This window comes from Eretmochelys imbricata, chromosome 7, assembly GCF_965152235.1.
Source record: "Eretmochelys imbricata isolate rEreImb1 chromosome 7, rEreImb1.hap1, whole genome shotgun sequence".
NCBI classification, from domain to species: Eukaryota; Metazoa; Chordata; order Testudines; family Cheloniidae; genus Eretmochelys; species Eretmochelys imbricata.
In genome coordinates, this window is record NC_135578.1 from 125,068,967 (window position 1) to 125,090,099 (window position 21,133).

The 21,133-nt window shown below is 55.6% G+C and overlaps 1 protein-coding gene across 1 annotated transcript in view; it reads right to left on the reverse strand.

Moving 5' to 3' along the window:
* Positions 1 to 1,659: 1,659 nt before the first annotated feature.
* The window catches only part of HPSE2 (heparanase 2 (inactive)), a 285,993-nt gene continuing 266,519 nt past the window's right edge, over positions 1,660 to 21,133 (reverse strand). The window contains exons 10-12 of the mRNA XM_077823368.1: positions 4,054 to 4,199; positions 2,526 to 2,672; positions 1,660 to 1,825 (exon numbers count right to left, since the gene is read on the reverse strand). Of these exons, the coding sequence (XP_077679494.1) occupies positions 1,660 to 1,825; positions 2,526 to 2,672; positions 4,054 to 4,199 (459 nt within the window). The remainder of the gene's footprint in view (positions 1,826 to 2,525; positions 2,673 to 4,053; positions 4,200 to 21,133) is intronic.

The window sequence follows — 21,133 nt, forward strand, 5'->3', positions numbered from 1 at the left end:
AGCAGTGACCCTGCCTGTATCATCTCAGCCCCCTTCTCCTGTGAGCTGGGGAGAGGAGTGCCCCACCCCACTTCCCTCCCACCAGCTTCCAGACTAGCAGAGCTCAAAGTTTCTCTTCTTCAGAAAATATAATTTAAATATTAACATTTTTATAGCGAAGGCTCCTGCAGGCCCGGCTCGCAGCGCCCCAGCCAGTGCCGGGGGCAGGACTCCTCATGGCTAACGCCCCTGCACAGGGCTTGGCTGACCCCATACGGGCTTCCTTAGCCTGGCCGAAGCGACTCCTTGCAGCCCCCCCAGCGCGTCTCATGTTGCCACCGTCGCAGCGTGGCTTCCGGAGGGGCTGGTACAGCTATTCCCTCACCCACCTTGCCTGTCTCGTGGCCAGGAGGAGCTACTCCCATGCATGTTCTGTCTGGGAAAGCTCTGGGTGGCTCAGTGGGCTGACACCAGGATCCCTCTGGCCCTTGGTCTCTCAGTGGGGTGGGCACAGGGTGCTCTATGGCTGCCAGGACCTGACTCTCAGGATCCGAGGGGAGAAGCAGTCGGAGGGCAATGGCTACCACTGGGGACCAGTCAGTGCCTAGCCCATCACTATAGTGAACGATGAAATCCCTGCTGCACTGAGCCTGGCCCACTTGTTTCCCCAGTCCTAGGCTCACTCCGTTATGGGCACTGGAACAGCAGTGTGGGGAGAAGGGTGGCCGGGAGGCTGGCTTTTCCTTGGGGCTGGCAGGCTGGAGCTGCCAAGAGCCCCTGGCACTCTCTGTCCAGCAAACTCTGCCCAAAAGCAAAGTGCCCTAGGGGAGTGCAGAGCCGGGATGATGCCCACAGTTCTCCACAGCCTTGGTTAGCGTGGGGAAGGGGAGGCTCTGAGGGGCTGGGCTGGCTCTAGCCAGCTGGGTTAGCTCCATCCCCTTTGCAGTGTTTGTGACTCTGCTCCCTGTCCCAGCTAAGAACACAACTCTTGAGCTCCCTGTCTCCGCACTTCCCACAGAGCAGGAAGCCAGCTCCCCTAACCAGGAGGCTGTTAAGAAGCCGGCCTGGTGCAGCGCTATCCCCTGCAATCCGAGCCCTCGGAGCCAGGGTCGTCCGTGGGCACAGACCGAATTCACCAGCTGGATTTTCACTAGTCCTGTGGAAGAAACGCTGGCGGTGTCAAGAGGGCGTGTGGCCCACAACTCCCGGGCACCATTGCCTCTGAGTTGCAGGTCTCTGGCACTGCACCAGAGCCTCAAGTTCTCAGCTTTTCCAAGAGGAGCCAGTTGTCTCACCAGTGGAGTCATCTTCCTCCCCACAGACACAGCAATCCCAAGGGCCAAGCTGGCTCGTACTGCTGGGGCCAAGCGGCCAGCCTGGCCAGGTATTGCCGGGGGAGGGTTTGCCATGCCTTTGGGCCACGCTGGAGGAGTCGCTCGGGACTTCTCCGCTCTGAGTGGTTATTCTCCAAGGGGCACGGGACCTGCCAGTGATGACACACATCCCTCCGGGTGCAGGGTCCCCAGGAGAGGGGGGCCCATTCTGCATCTGCCAGGCCTGGCCGCGGGCAGGTCACAGCCCCACTGACTGGCAGCAAGTTCTGTGCAGGAAGCGAGAGGACAGGGGAGGGTTAAAGCAGGTCCAGCAGGTCTCGTCTTGGCCAGCGGCTTTTGGGTAGAGCTATCGGTACCGGCAGGCCAGGGCGTTAACGTTCTTCACCACATAGAAGCTCATGGTCAGTGGCGGGATGACCAGGGTGCGGCCAGCACGAAGGGGACGAGGTTTCAGCTCGGGAAGTGTCCCGTCATCCGCCATGGCCAGCAGCTGCCCGTTGAGCTGCACGGACCTGCAGGAGAAGCACACTCAGGTCAGCGTCTCCACATCGGCCTGGGAGCCCGGCAAAAGGCGGCCAGCAGACACGGCGTGTGCATGGAGCCCGGTGGGCTGTGCGCTCCGCACGCATCTGCCCAGGAGGCAGGAGCCGCAGGTCTGCAAAGGCAGGAGAGAGCCCAGCACAAAGATGGCCATGGGAGGAGGCAAAGGAAAGAGCAGGTGGTGCTGGGAGCCTCTGCAGGGACTGATGCATGAGGACGATGAGCTGATCTCCCAGGGGGCTGAGCTCCCACAGCTTCAGCAGGAGTCGGGGGGGGGGATTCTGCAGGTGTTCAGCACCCCACCCCCCGGTCCCTTATCTGGGTGCCTCACTTGGAGCTATGGCAGTGGTGGGCAACCTGCGGCCTGTCAGGGCAATCCACTGGCGCGCCGTGAGACAGTTTGTTTGCATTGACCGTCCACAGGCCTGGCTGCCCGCAGCTCCCCGTGGCCGTGGTTCGCCGTTCCCGGCCAATGGGAGCTGCGGGAAGCGGCAACCGGCACGTTCCAGGAGTCAGCTGGGTTCACGAGGCCCAGCTGCAGGTGCTGCACCATGGCCTGGCTTCAGCCCCACGCAGGGTGGCGCAGAACAGCAGCCGCTGGCCACGCGCCCATGCTGCTGGCTGCCAGGCCCCGTGCTGGCGTTCAGGGCACAGCCCCGGGTCCGCACTCACCGGGCGTGAAGCCCGTCCTTGCCATGCGGCTGCAGCAGGTACTGGTGAACAATCTTATCCCGCAGCGTTCCCACCAGCTTGATTTTCTTCCGGGAGCGATGCAGGTTGATGATGTAGAGGGTGATGGATCCTCGGACATAATTGTGGCTGAGAGCGAAAGTGACAATGAAGGTGGGGTTGTCTGCATGTTGACTAGGAAACCACATCGGTTCTAGGCAGCTTTAAAAAACAGGATGTAGCGAAGAGGCCAGTTAAGCAGGGGGTCTGTGCTAGGAACCGGCCTTCTGCAGAGCCCAGCAGGGGACGACACCAGCACTGCAGGAACTGGGGGCCGTCACCGTAACACTGCAGGGTTGGCATGAGCCCTCCAAAGGGAGAGAGGCTGTGTGTAGCAGGGGCAGACGCTGGCTCCCTCCCCAGATCTGTACGGAAGTCTGTGCCCTGTTTCCACCCCCTGGGCCTAGCGAGGGGCTAGGATGAATACGCGCTGGGCTGAGCAGCATTGTGCCATGGCAGGGGCGGGCTCAGGGCCTCGATTTACCCTCTAATGAGCTCAGGGTAGCAGCACATGCCCGACCCACGTGGCCCCGCGGCTGCAGTTGTCTGCCCACATTAAGCAGCAGGCACCGTGCCGCTTCCCCTGGGTTGCAGGTCAGAGCGGGGCAGGGAGGTGGCGTTTCCAGGCAGACACTGAAGGGCACAGGCCCATGGATTCACCTCCCCTGTGGTGTGCAATGGGGCAGGGCACAGGGATGTGCTGTGGGGAGCCCCTGCCCCAGCTCCCAGGTATGTGGGGATTGCAAGGGGGGATGCTGAGAACAAGGTGAGTGCTCTGTGTGCCCAGGGCGCTACCCTGGACATGTCCCGAACAGAGACAAGACATGGGTGCTCTGTCTCGCCCAGCATGCAGCCCAGAAGGGGGCCGGAGAGCGGGCTGCACCTGTTAGTTACTGGACAAGGTTTCCTACAGGGTGGGGGATGTTGAAAGCATCTGGAATATGTAACCGAACGGCCTCCCCTTGGCCACAATAGGAACTTGTGTCCGTGGAGATGGCAGGCCCTCCCTCCCCTGTGGGACCCTTTGAAAGAGCTTATCACCGATCCAGCCACCAGGCAGCTCCCTGTCAGCCGGAGGGCAGTGTAACCCGACCCTCTGGGGCCTGGTTGAAATCCACTCCCTTGATCTCCCTGCTGGGCTTGTGCCCACCCCCCCCCCCAGTCTCACTCTCTCTGCTCGGGGGCCCGCTGCCATCGCAGGAACCCCCTGTTCTGCTCACTCACATGGCACGGGGAAGCCCCATTCCCAAAGCACCTTCCGAGGGGGGCCAGCCCCCTACAACCCCCCCATCCTGCACCCCCTCTGCTCCCCCAGCGGCACCGAGTGTGCCTGACCCAGCAGCCCCGGGCAGCGAGCGCCAAGCCTGTCCGGAATATTTCTGGGGTGCAGCTCGGAGGCCCCACGGCCTCGCCGCCCTGGGCTGCCGGCGGAGTCGTGCAAGGAGCAGCCAAGCCTGGCCGGGGGACTGACTTGTGGGAGCTGGTGCAGTGAGCGTAGATGCGGAGCTTGTCTCGAATAACTCTGCCGGGCCGCGGCTCCCGTTGGAGCCCTGCCACGTGGACGGCCAGCACCTTGGGCCCAGCCAGGCGCTTGAACAGGAGCGAGAGCCAGTAATCCTGCCGAGAGAGAAGAATTGACATGTCACCTCCTCCGCTCCCCGCTGGGCTGGGAGCAGAGACCCCCTGCCCCCCGCTGTACGACCCTCGCTAAGCTTGAACCATTTGGGCTGCAGCTTCCCATGCCTGGGGGCTGCCCCAGGCTCACCGCTGCTGGGACCTTTCCATCCTGCGGCTCAGCTGTACCCTAGACTCCGAGAAGGGCAAGATCCTGGGTTTTGTAATGTTAAAAGAACCCCAGCACCCCCCCTTTGGAACAGGGCCTGTGGGTGGCTCCCCTGAAAATCCGCCCACATGTAGCCATGTTATAAACCCTCTGAAAAACCTCAGCCTGCACATGCTCAGCAGAGACGCCCGGGGCTGCCAACTTTCTAATCGCACAAAACAGAACACCCCTGCCCCGCCCCTTCCCAGAGGCCCCGCCTCTTCCCAGAGGCCCCACCCACCCTGCCTCACTTTCACTGAGCTCGGCAGGGAGTGGGGTGCGGGAGGGGGTGAGGGATCTGGGGTGGGACCAGGGATGAGGGGTGCAGGGTGAGGGCTCTGGGCTGGGGCAGGGAGTGGGGTGCGGGAGGGGGTGAGGGATCTGGGGTGGGACCAGGGATGAGGGGTGGAGGGTGAGGGCTCTGGGCTGGGGCAGGGAGTGGGGTGCGGGAGGGGGTGAGGGATCTGGGGTGGGACCAGGGATGAGGGGTGCAGGGTGAGGGCTCTGGGCTGGGGCAGGGAGTGGGGTGCGGGAGGGGGTGAGGGATCTGGGGTGGGACCAGGGATGAGGGGTGGAGGGTGAGGGCTCTGGGCTGGGGCAGGGAGTGGGGTGCGGGAGGGGGTGTGGGGTCCCGGCGGCTTCTAGGCGCATGGGCAGCCAGGGAGGCTCAGCTCACTGTCCTCGCGCCTGCAGGTGTTGCCCTCACAGCTCCCATTCCTGTCCAATGGGAGCTGCGGAGCCAGCATGCCGGGCGGCGGCAGCGTGCGGAGTTTCCCTGGCTGCCCATGCGCCTAGAGGCCACGAGGACCCAGTAGCTGCTTCCAGGAGCCGCATGGAGCTAGGGCAGACAGGGAGCCTACCTTAGCCCCAGGCCTCGGCTGCGCTGCCGACCGGACTTTTAACAGCCGAAAACCGGACGCCTGGCAACCCTAGAGATGCCTCAAAGTTTTACAGCAAAAATCTTTGAAGCTTCTGCCATCCCTGAGCAGGCGTCATGCCTGATGGCACGGCCGTGGGACCTGGCTGGGCCTGGGCCTGCCCCACAGAGCAAGCCAGCATGCTCCGTCTCCGGGTGGGGCTGGGCGCCTGGCTTGCCTGTGTGCTCAGTGAACCCTGGGGGTGCCCAGGCAGCAGGGAGGAGGCAGCTGCCTGCTCAAATGCAGAGGGGAGGGGAGAGCAGCCGGGGAGACTGCAGCTGGAAGAGGATGGGAGAGACACCAAGAGGAGACTGGGGCAGGCAGGTCTGGCCCACCCATAACTAGAGGCCGGCCTCTCACTAAACTCAGGCTCCAGCTGATAACACCGGACGACACAGGAGAAAACAGGAGTGAATGTGAGGTCAGGGGATGAAAACAAGGAGCCAGAGGGGAACACTGGGTAGAGACCCTGATGGTGTCCACTGCTCCTCACAGGTGCCTAGGGGTCAGTGGACACTGCCCAGAGGAACTCTGCCTGGAGCGATGACTGCATAAGGAGGGGGAAATAGGCCCCAGAGCCCCCGTCAAGCTTCCTCCTCCTGGCCTGGTGGGTGGATGGCCATCTTGGGCAGGGCCGGGAGGAGGCTGACAAGGCAGTCCCGCGACGGGATGCTCCAGGATCAGGAGGTTAAAGAAATCCCTGTCCCAAGTCGGTACTTATTGACTGTGATCGAGTCACCTCTCCAGCTTCTCTCGGACAAGTTAACTAGACCAAGTTCCTGAAGGCTCTTGCTATCAGCCCTGTGGCCCAGGCCTTGGCTCCTGCTTGTAGCTCTTTCCTGAATCCTTCCAATTTGTATCCACCCTTTTGGAAGTGTGGACACTAGAACTGGAGAGAGAATTCCAGTACTGGGCTCACTAAGGCTGTATACAGAGGAAATACCAGCTCCCTGCTCCTTCTTGTTATGACCTACTTCTACCTCTGTGGATCATGCTCAGTCACTGGGAACTCATGCTTAACTGGTTATTAAGTCCTTTCTCGTGCCACTGCATCTCAGGATACTGATCCCCATCTCAAAAGTGTGACCTACTGTGACACTGGCAGACCAGATGCCAGCTCATGCCGAGGCCCCTAGGCCTCTCTGGACCTGACAAATACGTCATTGGAAACAGTCTGCCTCACTTACGTGTTAGTGTTGTTAAAACAGACGTTAGTGTTGGAAGAATGTGTTTAGTGTTTAGATATTATGAAATGCTTATAGGATGCTGCATGTATTAATCTTCCCTGGAGTAGCTGTGTCCCAGGTTAAGGCACTATTTAAGCGTTTGCTCTGTAACTGTAAAAGTGTTTGCTAAAACAGTAAAACCCCACAGTCAGGAGAGACGCATCACCAAGCGTGTAATGGTCGTTTACCACAAGAGGTGACATCTTCTCCCCAACAAGAGAAGGCGCAAGAGACACCAGACAAGCCACTGTGGAACATCAGTGGATAAAAGACTTTGTTGATGGTTTCCGCCACACCCATGAAGAGGGCACGTGCACAAACCCTTGTCCCATCATAGCTTGAATGCTGGGAAAAGGGCATGAAAATCCCTGTCAAGGAAGAATTGTTCTCTCTATGCGGCTTGGAATGCGGAGATGTGATATTTCTAAGCATAAGCAAGGGATCCCCAAGCTGCCTGGCTCAGGTAAGCCCTAAGGACATATAGCACTTGCATATTATAGCACCATCTATTACCTTTTGGACCCTAAGACTACATGTCATTTGTGTTGGGGAGGCTGGGGGGAAGGGAGTGTTTAACTATTTTAACCTTGTCAATAACTCTCATTTCTTTTTCCTAGTTAATAAATCTTTAGTTAGCATTACAGGATTGGCTACAAGCATTGTCTTTGGTTTGAGATCTGAGTACAATTGACCTGGGGTAAGAGACATGTCCTTTGGGACAGGCGGTAACCTGACACTGTTGTGATTTTTGGTGTAAAGTGACCATCTATCACATAGTCCAGCTTGCCTGGGTGGCAAGTAGGCGGAGTGCCCAAGGGACTGTCTGTGACTCCGTGGTCAGACTGTTGTAATGCTTTAGGAGTTCACACTTGTCACTGGGTTGGTGACAGCTAATTATAGACCATATGAGCAGTTTGGGGTTTGTGCCCTGCTCCTTGTCAGTCTACACTTACACTCTGTTCCTAGGTGTATGACCTTGCCTGCAGCTGTATTAATGTGAATGTTGTTTGACGAGGCCCCTTACCCAGCGATCCAGGCCGATCTGTAGAACTGACCTGTCCCCATCATTGTTTACCAATCAACCAGTTCTGCAGTTTGTGCTCTCTACGGGGTTTTAATCGGAATGCCACACAGGGCTAAGCCCAATGCCTTACAGAGATCTCAGGCCTTGTCTAGACAGTGCAGTAAAGTGCTCGGGGGGGGTGTGTGATTTGTAAAGGGCTCTAAGTGCACCATGCAGACCCTGCTGGTGTGCTCTAAAAGATAATCTCGTTTGTTAATGTGAACTAGGTACCGTTTAGAGCACGCCAGCAGGGTCTATGTGGGGGGAGGGGCCCTTCAGCTGTGAGGACAGAGCCAGTCACAGATGTAACGTCGGACTAAGCTAACAGAAAGGAATCGGCTCGGGTATTGGTCCCCGGGGAAGGGAAGAAGCTTTCTTGCTCTAACTACTTTGCAGAGCCATTAACCTGTGCTGGCCCTAAGTCCCTCGGTGGAGCTGCTGGCAGCAAGCACCTGAGCAAAGAAAGCAGCTCAGTGCTTCCGCAGCTTTTCTGGCTAGGAAACCTGATTTATGGGCCGGAAGGGCAGCTGCCTCAAGTGATGTGATTTGTAGACTTAGGGCCGACCATATCTACCGAGTGCCATGGGGCCAACGAGGGCCCAGGAGCTTTCCATTAGACAAGGAAAACCCAGGGGGTCTCATTTTATCTCTCTTCACCCTTTAATTCATTGCAGGAGCTTTTAGAAACTTAAGCTGTTGGAAATGGGGCTGGTTAATCAGCCCTTCAGACAGACCTATTAACCAGATCCTCCTGTCTCCAGCATGGTTACAGCATAACCCCCTGACCTCTCCTAGACAGAGCGAAGTTGCTTGGCAGCACGGCTGCATCTGTTCAATTGTGGACTAACCACATGTAGCTGTGACCAGAACGCTAGTAACAGACCCATAGCCGCTCAGCCCCTCGGGCTGTAACCAGCAGAGGCAGCTGAATAGCACGTGGAAGCTCTGTGCAGCCCCACGGGTGCCCAGCCAACCAGCCCATCTCGTGCCCAGGACAGAACAGCATGTACGCCTGCCTGCAAAGGGGACAGTCCAGCAGCAGAGACAGCCAGTGGTTTGCTTCCGGGCGTGATACACTTGTGGGGATCTTTGTGAGACACGTGGCAAACGGCTCCCACTCCAGCATTCTTGTCGGGACAGGAGAGGGCCCCTTTCCAGCGGGATCTTAATCCCACCGGCCGAATTTGTCACTAGCTCCCTCTATCCTTCCTTCTCCAGAAACAAACGAACGTGAGCCCAAGACACATTTATACGTTGGGCTTCAGTAACTTGCTCCTCATGTCTATTCCCCAGGCAGTCAGTGGCACTTTACAAACCTATCCTTGCAACAAAGCCCATTGCCAGCTGTGCCCACGTATCTATTCAGGGGACACCATCACAGGGCCTAATCACATCAGCCACACGATCAGAGGCTCGTTCACCTGCACATCTACCAATGTGATCTATGCCATCATGTGCCAGCAATGCCCCTCTGCCATGTACATTGGCCAAACTGGACAGTCTCTATGTAAAAGAATAAATGGACACAAATCAGACGTCAAGAATTATAACATTCAAAAACCAGTCGGAGAACACTTCAATCTCTCTGGTCACGCGATTACAGACCTAAAAGTGGCAATATTTCAACAATAAAAACTTCAAAAACAGACTCCAACGAGAGACTGCTGAATTGGAATTAATTTGTAAACTGGACACCATTACATTAGGCTTGAATAGAGACTGGGAGTGGATGGGTCATTACGCAAAGTAAAACTATTTCCCCATGTTTGTTTCTCCCCCATACTGTTCCTCACACGTTCTTGTCAAATGCTGGAAATGGCTTGATTATGGCTTGATTATCACTACAAAAGGTTTTTTTTCTCTCCTGCTGGTAATAGCTCACCTTACCTGATCACTCTGGTTACAGTGTGTATGGTAACACCCATTGTTTCATGTTCTCTGTGTATATAAAATCCCCCTACTATATTTTCCACTGCATGTATCCGATGAAGTGAGCTGTAGCTCACAAAAGCTTATGCTCAAATAAATTTGTTAGTCTCTAATCTAAGTTGCCACACGTCCTTCTGTTCTTTTTACCACTTGTTCTGTGAGCTGGGCTGAGTTGCTGGCAGGGCTGGAGGGGTTGAGCTGTACAGCCAGGCACTGGAGCTGGGGAGCAGTCACACGGGCTGCGTCTCCTTGGGTCCCACCAGCTGAATTCCCTCTCTGCTGGTCCCACCAGGCTTGCTATGTCTCCGTTTTCTGGATGACGGCCGGACAGTCGCCATCAGGGTGACGGAGGAGGTGAGATCCATGCTGGGACATGGAAAGACCTGACTGCACAGCAGGGGACATTAAATGCAAAGCAGCAGGTTTGGAGCCTGGCTCTGGCTCTTTCCAAGCAGGCCGGCTGCTGCTTCCTGTGGCGTGGAGCAGATGGAGGAACAGCCTGAAATCTCTCCTCTCATCGCCTCCGTCTGACAGAGCCCAGGCCATGGTGGCCGCAGGGAGGGAGCGGAGCTGCTGAGTCAGAAGGGACAGAAACCAAGAGCGATCCCTTTGGAGTTCTCGCAACACTTCTCTTTTCACTTCCCGCTCGGGTGGGAACAATAAATCCAGGGTGGTACGAACCTTCCAGCCCCCACCTGCCTGCAAAGCCATGGCACTGGTGGCTTCAGCTGAAGCAGGCAGGTCTCCGGAATTTCATGGCACCTACCCTGGAGACACGGAACAACATCTGCAACTGAGCAGGCCAGATGTTGAAGCGCTGCGGCTGGCAGAACATGGCTGGGAAGGTCACAGCACGCCTAATGGGGGATCAGGAGAAACCAGATGGGGAAATAGATCCATTGCCCACTTCTAATGGAGTGAGAGTTGTAGGAGGAGCACACCTGGTGACCCTGCCCCCAACACCGGGAGGGAGCCGTTTAACTCCACGCTGGCCAGCTCTGAAGTTTGTAAGAGAGAGAGGCCTGGAAAGGCCAGAAACTCCCAGCCCCATGTCCTCCCCATTAGCCAGGTGTGACGAAGCGGGAATGTTCTTAATGTTTTCTCTGAATACTGTGTGGGTGCCTCAGTTTCCCCGATGCAGTTCTTAAGTCTCTAGGTGGTAGGATAAGGGTATTTGATTGTTGCAGAGCCCTAGAGAGGCTGCACAGAGAATGGCCGACACCCTGTCTCCTGGCAACTGATGGCCTGGGCCCCTCTCCCCTGCAAAGGGGCCAGCTGAAGGTGTTGAAGAACAAAGAGATCAGGTGGCCTCCTGGCCCAGGAAAGAGACAAAGGCTGGAGGAGGAGTTGGGGCTGGCTGGGGACGAGGAGTGAAGTGCAGACGTGGTTGTCTGGCTCACTGCCCCGCAAAATGGACCCAGCTGAGGGGTCCTGTTCTCTGTACCTACAAGCTCTGTGTCAGACCATGTTCCTGTCATCTAATAAACCTTCTGTTTTACTGGCTGGCTGAGAGTCCCGTCTGACTGCGGAGTTGGGGGGCAGGACCCTCTGGCTTCCCCAGGAGCCCCGCCTGAGCGGACTCGCTGGGGGAAGTGCCCGGAGGGGCAGAGGAGGCTGAATGCTCCGAGGTCAGATCCAGGAAGGTGGAGCCGGGTGAGCTGTGTGTCCTGCAAACAGGCTGCTCACAGAGAGGAGGCTCCCCCAGAGTCCTGCCTGGCTTCATAGGGAGCAGCTCCAGAGCATCGCCCGGGGACGCCGTGACACTACACGCTCTGCCCCTTGACAGAGGGGGCCGCGTGCTGCTCTCAGTCACATGGATGATGCAGCCCCACTCATTGCTAACGTGTTCAGACCAGTGTTGCGGTGGTGACGGAGCTTGGGGATTTCCTGCACTTTGTGAACTTTCCGGCTCAGTCCAAGGGCTGCAGTCCCGCAGCGCTGCCTGCCCTCCTGGCGCTCCATGGTACGCTGATGGCGTGGAACTAGCTGGTGCCGATGCCGTCAGTACCAGACGGACAGTACTGGAGTCGATGGCAGAGCATGGGACTGGGGCTGCCTCAGTGCCGGAGCGCAGGTCTGGCCCAGCTCCATCTGGAGGACCTCAGAGTCACGGCGTGTCTGGCAGAGGAGGACAATCTCCCCGAGCCGGGGGCGGCTGTGTCCCATTTGAGGAGACCTCTCTTGGACGAGCTGAGGAAGGCAGAGGAGTCTAAGGGCCCTGCTAGCTAACTAGAAACCAAATCCCGGAGACGGAGATAACAGGGGTGTGAGGTGAGCACACACCGAGCGCTCTGACTCTAGCCGGGGGTGGTGAGGACCGGGGGGGGAGTGCCACCATGGGAGGGGCTCGGAGGGCGAGGGCACAGCGCCACCCCGACGGCCGGGTACCGCGACGCAGAGTTCTCCGGCTGCAGCCGCCAGGTAGGCGCACCCCTGAGCGGGCCGTCTGCAGCCACTCCGTGACGAACGGCTCCTCCAGCCGCTGGGGGCAGGACTCGGGGGCGGCTACTCCCTGCTGGGAGCTCAAGCAGCACAAGGAGGCGTCTGATGTGCCACACGCCGGCCGGCTTCGGGTCTCCACCGGCCGCATCCCACAGCCCCTCACAGGGACCCGCAAAGAGAAATCCAAGCTGGGCAGAGGCCCTGAACGTGGCCAGCGCGGCTGGGCAGCTCCCAGAATGGGGGGCTCCCTCTCCGCTGGGCAGGAAAGCCCCGGCCTGGCTCTCTGAGGTTTCTGGGCTGCAGCTTGCTCAGCAGGCAGAGCCCTTGAGCTGGCCTACCAGGGTCCCGGGGGCACTATCTGGGGAGCTGGGAGAGTTTCCTGTACGAGTCACTGTCACTGTCCCTTTCAGGGAGCCAGACCCCACCCAGGGGCTCGCTCTGCCACTAGGGGAAGCTTCACCGCCCCTGTGAACTGAGTCTTCAGCACCCCGGGTCATGCCGTGAGCTCCCTCCAGCGAGTCCACCTGAGAGAGACTTGGACCCCCAAGGGGCGCAATGCCCCCCACCTCCAGCCCCTGCAGGGCCGCAGCCGGCACGGTTACAGCAGGAGGGTTATGAGGGGTGTGGAACAGAGCTAGGCAGGCCTTGGGTAGTACCGAGAGCAGGAAGTTACAGTCTGGTCCACCTTGGTCAGCCCTGATCCCTCTTTTGTTCTATTCAGGAGAGTCTCAGACTTCCAGCAGCCCACCCTTAACATCCTGTCACCTGGCCCCTCCTCCTTCCTTTGTTCTTGTCCCTGGGCAAACATTGTCCCCTAGCTCCTCCTCAGCCCTTTGTTCGCCTGCTGGTCACACCTAGCTGGCTTCTTGAAGAGGCATGGGCCATCCATGGTCATTAGTTGCTAGGTAACAAATCTCTTGGCAATTGGAGTGGCCACTGTCTTCTGGAAGGAGTCCTTGGGGCACCTTAGAGACTAACACATTTATTTGGGCATCAGCTTTCGTGGGCTAAAACCCACTTCATCAGATGCATGGAGTGGAAAAAATGGGTGTTGCCATACCAACTCTAACATTTGAGTTGGTATGGCAACACCCATTGTTTCATGTTCTCTGTGTATATATATCTTCCGACTGTATTTTCCACTGCATGCATCTGATGAAGTGGGTTTTAGCCCATGAAAGCTGATGCTCAAATAAATTTGTTAGTCTCTAAGGTGCCACAAGGACTCCTCTTTCTTTTTGCTGATACAGACTAACCTGGCTACCACTCTGAAACCTTAGAGACTAACAAATTTATTTAGGCATAAGCTTTCATGGGCTAAAACCCACTTCATCAGATGCATGCTGTGGAAAATACAGAGGCAGATATAAATACACAGCACATGAAAAGATGGGAGTTGCCTTAGCAAGTGGGGGTGGGGGGTCAGTGCTAACGAGCCAATTCAACTAAGGTGGAAGTGGACTATTCTCAACAGTTGACAAGAAGGGGTGAGTCCCAAGGGAGGGGGGGAAATCACCTTTGTAGTGCTAATGAGACCAATGTAAACAAGCTGGCCCATTTCAAACAGTTGATAAGAAGGTGTGAGTATCAGCAGGAGAAAATTAGTTTTTGTAGTGACCCATTCACTCCCAGTCTTTATGCAGGCCTAATTTGATGGTGTCCAGTTTACAAATTAATTCCAGTTCTGCAGTTTCTTGTTGGAGTCTGTTTTTGAAGTTTTTGTTGTTGAAGAATGGCCACTTTTAAGTCTGTTATTGAGTGTCCAGGGAGATGGAAGTGTTTGCCGACTGATTTTTGAATGTTATAATTCTTGATGTCTGATTTGTATCCATTTATTCTTTTGCATAGAGGTTGTCCAGTTTGGCCAATGTACATGGCAGAGGGGCATTGCTGGCACATGATGGCATAGATCACATTGGTTTTTGCTGATACAGACTAACATGGCTACCTGTCTGAAACCTGGGACTGTCTATGGACATGCAGGGAGGATTGGGGGAGGGAGGCAGGCCCCAGACAGTCAGTGTCCAGCACACCTGGATCTGCAGAGAATAAAAGACCTTTCCCTGCTACCTAGGTAACAATGCAGCATATTGGGGAAACTGAGGCACACACACTATTAACACAAAATATTACAGAAAACTCCCACTCAGTCACAACCACACTGGATGCACTGGCTCCCAGGGTGAGAATCCTGCACCGATACACTCTCCAGACAGCGAGTCGCGGTTAAAGCAGGCAAGGCAAACCAAAGCAACAAACTCAGCATCCTGCCTGCTGAGCCTGACCTGCCCCAAAGCCGGGGTTCGTGTTTACGCAGAAGTAGCAGTGAGAGCAGAAAAGCTACCCAGGACGTCAGGAGAGGCCACTGCCGTAAAAGCAAGAGAGCCTCTTACCTGTCAGCCGAGAGCGGGACAGAGGCAGTTACTAGTCTCCGGTGCCCGCGCAGAGCTGGCGTCACCGGCTTGGGAGGAAATTCAGCGACCGAGTGCGAAGCCCAGGGAATCCGGGACCACATCATGTGCCTGAGGCTAAGCCCATGGCGGAGGGCGAGGCCCGGTGCCACTTGGTGACAGCCAATGGTGCACTGGGAGCTGTCCCTGACTCTTTCCCCTGGACCATGGGGAGGGCGTCCTTGAGGCGCAGCTCCACTCCTGTTTCCAGCCCCGCTCCCCCGGTGAGGGGCCAGCTCCTGCTCACCGCTGCCGGCAGAGCCTTCAGCGAGCCACCTCGCCTGCCCTCAGATAGCAGAGTGTGGGCTCGCCGGGTCCTGCTGGGCGCAGCCTGGCGGGAGGGCTTCAGGCACTGTCCGGAGACGACCCCATTCATCCAGGCAGGCCCATCCGGGCTACAGTCCATACTGATTGGACACTCCCGAACAGGGCTTCATTTGTAACGAAAGAGGGGCTGGGGTTCAAGACAATTTTTTACTTCATAACTGATGCAGCAAACCCAGAGGTGCCGAGGCCCAGCCCTGCTGGGCCCAGAGGTGCCAGGGCTCAGCCCTGACACAAATTACACCCTGCTCCTAATAACCCGCCCTCAGACCTGGGCTGTGTGTGACAGGTGTGGCTTAGGCACACACTGCTGTGGATGGCATGGAGATACAGCAGCCTGATTGTGAGGAGGGGCACTGAGGGAGCAGCCAGCTCTGCATGCATTGGGGGGCGTCCTGCAGGGGGCGGGTGGGAGTAGGTGGGGAGCAGATCGCCCCCTGGAGGAGACAGCCCAGCCTGTCTGGGTGTGCAGCGGGAGCCTGGAAGACACTGTGTTATCTGTAATGACAGGTTTCAGAGTAACAGCCGTGTTAGTCTGTATTTGCAAAAAGAAAGGGAGGACTTGTGGCACCTTAGAGACTAACCAATTTATTTGAGCATGAGCTTTCGTGAGCTACAGCTCACTTCATCGGATGCATACCGTGGAAACTGCAGCAGACTTTATATATACACAGAGAATATGAAACAATACCCCCTCCCACCCCACTGTCCTGCTGGTAATAGCTTATCTAAAAAAGAAAAGGAGTACTTGTGGCACCTTAGAGACTAACCAATTTATTTGAGCATGAGCTTTCGTGAGCTACAGCTCACTTAATCGATGAAGTGAGCTGTAGCTCACGAAAGCTCATGCTCAAATAAATTGGTTAGTCTCTAAGGTGCCACAAGTACTCCTTTTCTTTTTGCGAATACAGACTAACATGGCTGTTACTCTGAAGCTTATCTAAAGTGATCATCAGGTTAGGCCATTTCCAGCACAAATCCAGGTTTTCTCACCCTCCACCCCCCCCCACAAATTCAGTCTCCTGCTGGTGATAGCCCATCCAAAGTGACAACTCTTTACACAATGTGCATGATAATCAAGTTGGGCCATTTCCTGCACAAATCCAGGTTCTCTCACTCCCTCACCCCCCTCCAAAAACCCACCCCCATACACACACATACTCACTCTCCTGCTGGTAATAGCTCATCCAAACTGACCACTCTCCAAGTTTAAATCCAAGTTAAACCAGAACAACCGGGGAGGGGGGGGGGTAGGAAAAAACAAGAGGAAATAGGCTACCTTGCATAATGACTTAGCCACTCCCAGTCTCTATTTAAGCCTAAATTAATAGTATCCAATTTGCAAATGAATTCCAATTCAGCAGTTTCTCGCTGGAGTCTGGATTTGAAGTTTGTATGGGGGTGGGTTTTTGGAGGGGGGTGAGGGAGTGAGAGAACCTGGATTTGTGCAGGAAATGGCCCAACTTGATTATCATGCACATTGTGTAAAGAGTTGTCACTTTGGATGGGCTATCACCAGCAGGAGAGTGAATTTGTGTGGGGGGGTGGAGGGTGAGAAAACCTGGATTTGTGCTGGAAATGGCCTAACCTGATGATCACTTTAGATAAGCTATTACCAGCAGGACAGTGGGGTGGGAGGAGGTATTGTTTCATATTCTCTGTGTATATATAAAGTCTGCTGCAGTTTCCATGGTATGCATCCGATGAAGTGAGCTGTAGCTCACAAAAGCTCATGCTCAAATAAATTGGTTAGTCTCTAAGGTGCCACAAGTCCTCCTTTTCTTTTTGTGTTATCTGTAAGTTTGCTGGCATTTGACAGGTCAGGGCTGTTGTAAATCACCCAGTTTGGCCTCCCGTGGTTCGTGCGGAGCTCCAGCCAGGATTAAAGCATTGCTGTCTCAGGAGGGGCAGCGCCTGGCAGTGCACTCAGGATGCGCAGCGCAGCAAGGGGACCGGCTCTCGGCAATATCACCGAGACGCTAGTTCTGGGTCAAACAGCAGGTTCCCCACCGTTACGTGTTCCTTAAAGAGACACTGCCCGTGCTCCTCGGAGCAGCCGCTCCTCAAATCACGTTCGATAGCACGTACAGCACTGAGCATGGCCCTGCTGCGCCCTCTCCTGGGCTTTCATGGTCGCTGGGTGTCACTGGGGCAGGACTGGGCATCGCTATGATGAGTTAGGGCGAGAGACTGTGGTGCAATGGCAGGTTATTGCTCGAGTTTGGTCCAGGCCGGAGCGCATCTCATCCCCTTTCCCATGGGGGGAGCAACGCTGCTCTAGCTCCCCACGTCCCCAGCCTTCAGGGCGGGGGGCCAGCAGCGAGCAGTAGGACTGCTTTCACGCGTCTGATGAAGTCCAGAGGCGTTTCATGGTGCAGTGACAGTAGGAGGGAAAGGTCCTTTAACCCACTGTGACAGCAAGCAAAGAGGAGCCGCTCTGAGCCCAGGAGGCAGCTCTAAATCTCTCTCTCCAGTCTCGGATAAAAGGAGCCTCCTGGAGGTCCTGGTCATCAGTGCAGGCCCCAGAAGTCTGCAAGCATCTTGCAGGGAACGAGGGATGCTGCGATCATTATGCAACGATACAACCGGGGGTGGGGCGCTAGGCGCAGATCCAGGTCTGAATCACACTCAGGCCAGGCCTCATGCAATGACAATATGTGACCCCAACAAATCCCTGGGAGGAACAAAGGATGGTGTGCGTCCGGTTTCCTCCCTTTGCCCCAGAACGCCCCATCTGGTCACCCAGTTCATCCCCAGGGCCAGCGTGGGGCTACCCCCAGGGAACCTTTCTAGTGCTTTGTCCAGCCTAGATGTAAAGGTCCCAAGTGACAGGGCTTCCGCGCACCTTTGTGGGGCTGACTTCACAGCCTGAGTGCTCCTCTGGAGAGACCCCCCCTCCTCACATTCTGCGTGAGCCCCTTCCTCCTAGTTACAGCTGGACAACAATCCACCCCAAACGCTTTCTGCCCACGTTTCAGTCTACACCCCCCAGATATCCACAGACAGGTACCGGAGCACTGGGGCGTGGCACGGCTGCTTGCTTTGTCGATTTAGTCCTCAGGAAACGATTCCACGTTGTCACTGTCTGCTGGACTGTCTCCCTCCCCTCCACCCTTCATATGTCGCCTGCGAGTGCTTCGAGGCAGGGACCGGGCCTTTGGACGTGCCAGCCCAGCACCCGATTCGGACCAGGGTCTCTCAGCACATCAGTGGTGCAAATCATGCCACGTCATCACGAGGCTGAGAATTCTCTAGCCAGGCAGCCAGCATGAGGGCGGCTGAGCTGCACTGTGTCTGTGGCACCGTGGATTAGGGCTCAGCTGGCAAATGCAGGTTGGCAAGGCCCTGCCCCGGCAACACGGTGGGCCACTTGGCTGTGGAAGCCTGAACATTGGGTTTGAAACGGGCGCAGGGCAGGGGGCTAATGTTTGCCAAGTGCTTTGAGGAGAGAAGATTCTCAGCCTCGCACTCACCTCTGTATTTCATAAGATACCGTCCTTTAGCAGTACCTGGTGCCCTCCCCTCTCCTCTCCTGCCTCCTATACCCTGACATCCAGGCAGGCAGTGGGATGTCTCCACCTGCCAGGCAGCAAGGAGGCAAACTAGCTGCCAGGCCAGTGGGTAAAGGCCGCCTGCTCTTCTCATTCCAGACTCTGGCCGATCTGACCAAATAGCCAGTAGTTTGAAAGGCGCTGAAGGGGAGAAGCGTGGGGAAGAGGAGACCCACCGGTCAGTAGTTCTTGTTTGTAGACGGTCTCCCCCTTGCCCCACCAGAGCAGACACAGCATGCAACCCTGCAGAGGGAGATGGCTCTTACCTCCAGCCAAGCTAGCCTCGGCGAACAAGCGCACCGGGGAACACGTACGTACGTCGACACAAGACCCCCTCTCTTCAACTGACACTTAGAAACACTGAGCCCAAAGCTGAGCTATGGGCAGGGGCCCCTGGCTGTTTTGGTGAGACGGGGCGTTTCTCCAGGCTGAGCTTTCACAGGTGGGGGAATCTGCTCTTTGCAGCCAGGGAGCAGGATGGGCCCAAGTTCTGAGCCTGCCAGAGCGAATGACTCAAATGTTGCTGTCTGGCATTTGCCTTTGTGAACAGGGTGGGTCAGGCAGGCTGCCAGCTGCTCACTAACAGACTCAGACCAAGAATCCAATGCGATTCTCAGGGACCACATGAAAAATTCTTCAGCTGTCATTTCACCAATACTAGCTGAGGGCTGCCATGGCCCTTGGCACGCTTGCACTGCAATCAACATGACTAGACCAGGACGAAGGTGTTCCTCAGCAAGAGGGAGAGCGGCAGAATCTGGTCCCAAGCACGTGGATCTTACAGTGAGGGCACTGCCTAGACAGACAGGCGGACAGACAGACAGTCTAATGACCAAAAGCAAAACAATCCCCCTTCTGCAGTACACACCACCGTGCTCTGCAATGTTCTCGGCCCTTTGGGCGACACTGCGCCAGGGAAAAATGACCTCGGAGCTGCCAGTGTTCAATCAAAGGTGTGCCAGACACAGCACGCATGCAGCCTCTGTCCAGGGCTCTCAGTGGGCTTTGCTGCTCACGGACGACGAAGTACGGAAGGGTACCTGTAACTGGAGTTCTTCGAGCTGAGTCCACATACCCACATGTATGGGTAATGCGCTGCCTGGTGGTACCTAACTGCAGAACCTTCCAAGCAGTGTCCGCGTGCCAGCCGATCCCCACCTCACCATCCTCAGTTGTTCTGGGGGCGAGGATACACCAGGGGGCGCTGCACGCTCTACATCCTCTGCCCTTCCACCATTAGCCCGGAGGAGAAAAGCAGGGCTGTGAGCAAGAGAGCGAGACAGGTGGGAAGCGTGAATATGCAGCCTCATCTCGAAGAACTCGGTTGAAAGTAAGTCACTTTCGTTTCTTCTGCATATTCCCACTCCTGGGTAATTTGGGAAGCAGTGCTGAAACCTGAGGGGGAGGGAACAGCGTCCTAATTAAATAACGATTGACGCACCATTCTACCAAATCTGGCATCTGCTCTTGAAGGCAAATCCAAAGCTTAACGTTTGAGAAAAGTACGGACTGACTTCCAAGTAGCCGCCTTACCAAATTCCCCAACAGGAACATGTTTAAGGCAAGCAAAAGATGTTGCCATTGCCCTAGCAGAATGAGATTTTACAATTGAAGGCACAGAGAGTGCCGCTAATTTATACCATTCCCTGATACATTGTTTAACCCAGCTGGAAAGAGTTTGACTAGATCTACTATTGCCCAGATAGAGACAAATAACCTAGATGACTTTCTAAAACATTTAGTTCTATTTAAACAATATGCCAGAACCCTGCTTGCATCTAAAGTATGCATCAAAGAGTCCCCTTTATTAGCAGGCATTTTAGGGGGGAAACGGTAAATTAATAATGTGACCGATGGGAAATTCAGACACTATTTTTGGTAAAAACCTGGAATCAGGTGTAAGAAGCACTTGTCTCAATGAAAAATAGTAAATGGGAGATCCGCCACCAGAGCATGCAATTGGCTTGCCCTTCCGGCCGACGTTACAGCAATAATAAATAGTCTTATTAGCTAAATAAAATATGGAACACTCTGCCAAAGGGTCAAAGGGTGGTTTCATAAGCCTAGATGTGACCAAACTGAGATCCCCTGGTGGGACGAGATCCCTCAAAGAGGGATATGGATTGGACAACCCCTTCACAAACCTTTTAACTGTATCATTCACAAGTAATGATCTGCCATCAAAGCATGGTAAATAGAAACAGCTGCCAAGTGAACTCCTAAAGAAGCATCAGATAAGCCGTTAGACTTCAAATACATTAAATACTCTGAAACAGAAGGACTAGAAGCTGAAATGGAGAATCAGATTTTCCCTGCATCCAAGAGACAAATCTAGTTACTTTCAGACAACATCAGTTCCTTGGGAACAGCTTCCTGGAGCTGAGCAATACCCCCCGGGGCTGACGAGGACCAGGGCAGTCACAGTCTCATCTGCCAGGGCTGTCAGATGAAGGGGGATGTTTGGAAATTCCACCCACAGCTGAAGGAGATCCATGTACCACTCTTGCCTCGGCAAACTGGGCAAACAAAAGTCATCCTGCCTTGTCCTGATGTCCTTTCCTCAGCACTTCCAGAATTAAGGGAAACAGGAGAACATACAGACGTGTCAGTGACTAGGACATGGGTGGTCATGCCTGTCAGAGCAGGAGCTGGTGGCCAAGAGTGGGAGCCAGGGGCAGCGCCAGAGTCAGAGGCCAGATGCTAGAGCCAAGGGTCAGAGCCAGGTTACCTGGCGTGAGGCAAGGCTGGGTCAGAGGCAGGAACAAGATGGAAGCAAGGCTGGGAACAAGGCGGGTGAAGAAGCTAACACAGCTGTGGGCAAATACTT